At 36.7% G+C, this 5,777-nt stretch overlaps 1 protein-coding gene across 2 annotated transcripts; it reads left to right on the forward strand.

Moving 5' to 3' along the window:
- Positions 1–293: 293 nt before the first annotated feature.
- Positions 294–3,983, forward strand: LOC100800048 (receptor like protein 22). 2 transcript variants are annotated; one of them, XM_014770925.3, is made up of 2 exons: positions 805–933; positions 1,121–3,983. In XM_014770925.3, exon 2 carries the CDS (start codon positions 1,130–1,132, stop codon positions 3,878–3,880), a length of 2,751 nt encoding a protein of 916 aa, XP_014626411.1. In that variant the 5' UTR covers positions 805–933; positions 1,121–1,129; the 3' UTR covers positions 3,881–3,983. The 2 variants fall into 2 exon arrangements, with proteins under 2 accessions (XP_006602679.1, XP_014626411.1); XM_006602616.4 differs by having other exon boundaries at positions 294–3,983.
- Positions 3,984–5,777: the final 1,794 nt, after the last annotated feature.

Here is a 5,777-nt window from a genome sequence, read left to right on the forward strand (position 1 = left end):
CAGCTGTTTTCAATAAATTCAATTGAATGTTATTAAAATCAGAAATATTTTTACTAAGCATGCAATTCTAAAATTAATTCATGCTACCTCTTTATATTAAGTTGCCAATATTGCCAACTCCATTTAACAAGCTATGCTGCCAAAAAAATCTTGAGACAATAAGTGGCCTGTAAAATGAATGCAATAATGGCAGCATTGTTTTTCTTCCTTTTCTGGTAAGGATAATTAATTACAAACGGCACACCCCGAAGAAAAATATAGAAAAGGGAGAGAAATAAAGACAAAATAAAAGACTGACAACTTAGAAAGTTGTTTACTTTGACTTTGCTTCGCCATTTTACACTCTTTTTTTCTGTGGCTAAGCCGTCTCTCTCACTCAACTTTTCTTCTGCATATATTTCTGAGTTATGAGTTATGAGTTATTCTTCAGCCACTGTTGTTTTGGTTCATTGTGTGTCTCTCTCAGTAGAATCCAATGAGAATTCCCCATGTTCCCTTCCTTTCCTTCATATTCTGCTACTGCTTCTTGATACACCACAGTGTTTACTACACCGGGGTAAAAGCCCAAATTGTTGAGGATCAACAACAATCATTGCTCAAACTTAAGAATAGCCTCAAATTCAAGACTAATAAGTCTACAAAACTTGTGTCTTGGAATTCAAGCATAGATTTCTGTGAGTGGAGGGGTGTTGCCTGTGACGAGGATGGGCAAGTTACTGGCCTTGACCTGAGTGGAGAATCTATCTATGGTGGATTTGACAATTCAAGTACTCTTTTCAGTTTGCAAAATCTCCAGATACTGAATTTGTCTGCTAATAACTTCAGTTCTGAGATACCATCCGGTTTCAACAAGTTGAAGAACTTAACATATCTGAATTTGTCTCATGCTGGCTTTGTGGGGCAGATTCCAACAGAGATTTCTTACCTGGCAAGGTTGGTAACTCTTGATATCTCTTCTGTTTCCTATTTATATGGGCAACCACTGAAACTTGAAAACATAGATCTACAAATGCTTGTCCATAACCTCACCATGCTTAGACAATTGTATATGGATGGTGTAATTGTAACAACTCTGGGAAATAAATGGAGCAATGCTTTGTTTAAACTTGTTAACCTGCAGGAGCTGAGCATGTCAAACTGCAATCTGTCTGGACCCCTTGATCCTTCCTTGACAAGACTTCAGTATCTATCAATCATTCGTCTTGATCTGAACAATTTCTCATCCCCAGTGCCAGAAACCTTTGCTAATTTTACAAATTTAACCACCCTTCACCTTAGTTCTTGTGAATTGACTGGTACATTTCCAGAGAAAATCTTTCAGGTAGCAACATTGTCTGTTGTAGACTTATCATTCAATTATCATCTGTATGGATCTTTGCCTGAATTCCCACTGAATAGTCCTCTTCAGACATTGATTGTGAGTGGCACAAATTTCTCGGGAGGAATACCACCTATAAATAATCTTGGGCAGTTATCCATCTTGGATCTTTCTAATTGCCATTTTAACGGAACACTGCCCAGTTCAATGTCAAGACTCAGGGAACTCACTTATCTGGATTTGTCATTTAATGACTTCACTGGTCAAATTCCATCCCTGAATATGTCCAAGAATCTCACCCATTTAGACTTCACACGTAATGGTTTCACAGGTTCAATCACATATCATTTTGGCGGCCTAAGAAATCTGCTCCAAATTGATTTGCAGGACAACTTCCTGGATGGAAGCCTTCCTTCCTCTCTTTTTTCTCTCCCACTGCTACGAAGTATTCGACTTTCCAACAACAATTTCCAGGATCAACTGAATAAATATTCAAATATCTCTTCCTCCAAGCTAGAGGTCCTTGATTTAAGTGGAAATGATTTAAACGGGTCCATTCCTACAGATATTTTTCAACTCAGATCACTTAGTGTCCTTGAACTATCTTCAAACAAGTTAAATGGCACGTTGAAGCTAGATGTGATTCATAGACTTGAAAATCTAACTACACTGGGACTTTCACACAACCATTTGTCAATAGACACAAATTTTGCAGATGTTGGCCTAATATCTTCCATCCCCAATATGAAAATTGTAGAGTTGGCCTCTTGCAACCTGACAGAGTTCCCTAGTTTCTTGAGAAACCAATCAAAAATAACAACTTTAGACCTCTCAAGCAACAATATTCAAGGATCTATACCAACATGGATTTGGCAACTTAACTCTCTCGTTCAATTAAATCTTTCTCACAATTTACTCAGCAATTTAGAAGGACCTGTGCAGAACTCTAGTTCCAATTTGAGTCTCCTTGACCTTCATGATAATCACCTCCAAGGGAAGCTTCAAATATTTCCGGTGCATGCCACTTATTTGGACTATTCAAGCAATAACTTCAGTTTCACTATTCCATCAGATATTGGTAATTTTCTGTCTTCCACAATTTTCCTGTCTCTTTCCAAAAACAATTTATCTGGGAATATTCCACAATCCTTGTGCAATAGTTCAAATATGCTAGTTCTGGATTTTTCCTATAATCACTTGAATGGGAAAATTCCAGAGTGCTTAACACAGAGTGAGAAACTTGTGGTATTAAATATGCAACATAACAAGTTCCATGGCAGCATTCCAGACAAATTTCCAGTATCTTGTGTTCTAAGGACTCTGGATCTTAATAGTAATCTATTGTGGGGCTCAATTCCCAAATCTCTTGCAAATTGCACATCATTAGAGGTGTTGGATCTTGGTAACAATCAGGTAGATGATGGGTTTCCATGCTTCTTAAAGACAATATCTACACTACGTGTCATGGTTTTGAGGGGAAACAAATTCCATGGTCATATTGGATGTCCTCATGCTAACAGTACTTGGCATGTGCTTCAAATTGTTGATCTAGCTTTAAACAATTTCAGTGGTGTACTTCCAAAAAACTGCTTCAAAACTTGGAAGGCAATGATGCTTGATGAAGATGATGATGGATCAAAGTTCAATCACATTGCATCTCCAGTCCTTAAGTTTGGTGGTATATATTATCAGGATTCTGTGACACTTACAAGCAAAGGTTTACAGATGGAGTTTGTTAAAATCCTAACTGTCTTCACATCTGTTGACTTCTCATCCAACAATTTTGAAGGAACAATACCAGAAGAGCTTATGAATTTTACAAGACTTAATTTGCTCAACTTGTCAGATAATGCTTTAGCAGGCCATATCCCTTCATCTATAGGGAATTTAAAACAGCTTGAATCATTGGACCTGTCAAGAAACCATTTTGATGGGGAGATTCCCACACAGCTTGCAAATTTAAATTTCCTCTCGTACCTAGACCTTTCCTCTAATCGTCTGGTGGGAAAAATCCCCGTAGGTAACCAGCTTCAAACATTTGATGCATCTTCCTTTGTTGGTAATGCAGAATTGTGTGGAGCACCTTTGACTAAAAAGTGCTCTGATACGAAAAATGCAAAAGAAATACCTAAAACAGTTTCTGGAGTTAAATTTGACTGGACTTATGTATCAATTGGAGTGGGTTTTGGGGTTGGAGCAGGATTGGTTGTAGCTCCAGCATTGTTTTTGGAGAGACTGAAAAAATGGAGCAACCATAAAATTGATAAAATTCTCCTTGTCATTCTTCCAATGTTTGGTTTGACTTGGATACCTACTGATGATGATGAAGCAGAGGAAGATACTGAAGAAAATAACTCGGACATGGAAGAGGAGTCTGATTACAATGAGGATCAAAATAGTTTGGTCCATCAAAGGTTTCAAGGGTGGTATTGTGTGTTGTGTTCAAAGCTTGATATCAGTAAGAAGAAGGTAATTCATGACCCAAGGTGTACATGTTACCCCTCACCACCCATTTCAACATCAACTTATCCGGATTCATATTCTTATCATTCACATACATGATGAAAACATGGTCATATGTTTCTTTTGTTTTTCCTTCATTCTTTGTTCAGATTACATATATGTACCTCTCTGATTGTTCCCTTTATTCTTTGTTTTCCCTTTATTATTTTTTCTATTTTGCATGCACTTACACATAGAAAATAAACCCAAGGGTGGCAAAATATTATCTAAAGTGTTATAAAGAGAAAAAAAAAACATAAGTTACAAAACTAAAAACAAAACAATAAAAAAACCAAAACAACACTAAATTACTTAATTGTAAGTACTACAAAGATATTTAAAAATTATGATTTTACACAATTGCACGCACTTGTTACAGCTATTGTCTCGTGGGAAAAAGATTACATAATTAAGAGTGCAAAAAATAAGTACATGGAAGCATTGATGGAGCAAAAGTCGTGGTTATATTTTAAGATCTTAGAGGTTTTAGAGGGTAAAAGTGAGTGGTGTGGTTAGTTCAGCAAACAGGGGATGTTACCCTAAAACTATTACTAGAATCGAATAAAGGGTTTCGGCATTGTGAAGATTAGGTGCACAATTGGAGATTAGTGCGTCACAACCAGGTAAGCTACACAATTGCATCCTTGTTTTAGTGTCCTAAATTAAATGCACTACTAATTTTTTCCTTGCTCCAAATCGAAGTATAAAAAATGCAAAATAGCTAGTATAGATAGATGTGTTTGTGCAACCAAAATAATAAAGCAGATGTGTTTGTAACGAGGAACAAATCCTTAACATACAAATCTATAAAGGTTAGGATTAGAAATTTAATCTCAGATGATTACTTAAAAAGTCACATAATTTTATGATTTAATCCTAATCATCCATGAGTGTTTGAATTGTTTAGATTTGTTGTTCTCACCCTTTGTTATAAAAACTTGTTTTACTTGATACACTTCTATACATGGGGAGCTTATGACTATTTTTTATTGTGAGAAAGGATAACTATAAATATAGATCATTCAATCATATTTGAATGATTTTTTAAGAAATACCCATGACTTTTTGAAGTGGTTATGTGACAATTAATTTTTTCATATATAAGAGGAGAGTCATTTTTATTTAATAAATCTTAAGTTAATAGTGTAACATAATAATGACATCTAATTAGAAACAATCATATACTTAAATTTATTGTTTTTTTTACAATAATTAAAAATACTAAATTTTGATTGGTTGACAGTTATCTGCATAACCATTAAATTCTAAGGGTTGTGTGTGTATGTTACTGAGAATTAAGTTACTTTAGAAGTAATGCATATTAAATTTAAATAATTGAATCATTGAATTATTTTGATAGTAACTAAGAAATCATCAAGGTGTTGGGGAGATTCGAGGGGTACACCTGTGGACCACGAGCCACCACATAAGGAAGTCTAACACCACACTCTAACCCAAAACCTTAATACTCAAGTTTATGGGTCACTTATATGGTGCTCAACCTTTTCACTTCTACCCGATGTGGGACTTCACCTCACACTTGTGACCCAACACATCTCCCCCTCAATTGTGAGTCTCTTCCACATGGTAGTCCCCCCTCTAGCGAAAGTCTTTTATCATCCACGAGTATAGCCATGGCCACCTGCGGGACTTGTCCTGCCCGCTAACCATTCTAGCCACCCCGCTCCACCTACGGGACACGTTGTACCGCTAGCCATTCTGGCCACCTGCGGTAATTGGATACTCGTCTGAGCCAGAACCTGGTCGAACCATCGACTCTAATACCAATTGTTAGGGAGATTCGAGGGGTACACCTGTGGACCACGAGCCACCACATAAGGAAGCCTGACACCACACTCTAACCCAAAACCCTAAGGCTCAGGTTTATGGATTTTCTCCTCACTTATATGGTGTTCAACCTTTCCACTTCTACCCGATGTGAGACTTCACCTCACAC

This window comes from Glycine max, chromosome 18 (assembly GCF_000004515.6).
Source record: "Glycine max cultivar Williams 82 chromosome 18, Glycine_max_v4.0, whole genome shotgun sequence".
In the NCBI taxonomy this organism is placed as follows: Eukaryota; Viridiplantae; Streptophyta; class Magnoliopsida; order Fabales; family Fabaceae; genus Glycine; species Glycine max.

Coding starts and splice junctions, on each gene's coding strand:
- LOC100800048 (XM_006602616.4), top strand. CDS start 476: ATGAGAATTCCCCATGTTCCCTTCCTTTCCTTCATATTCTGCTACTGC.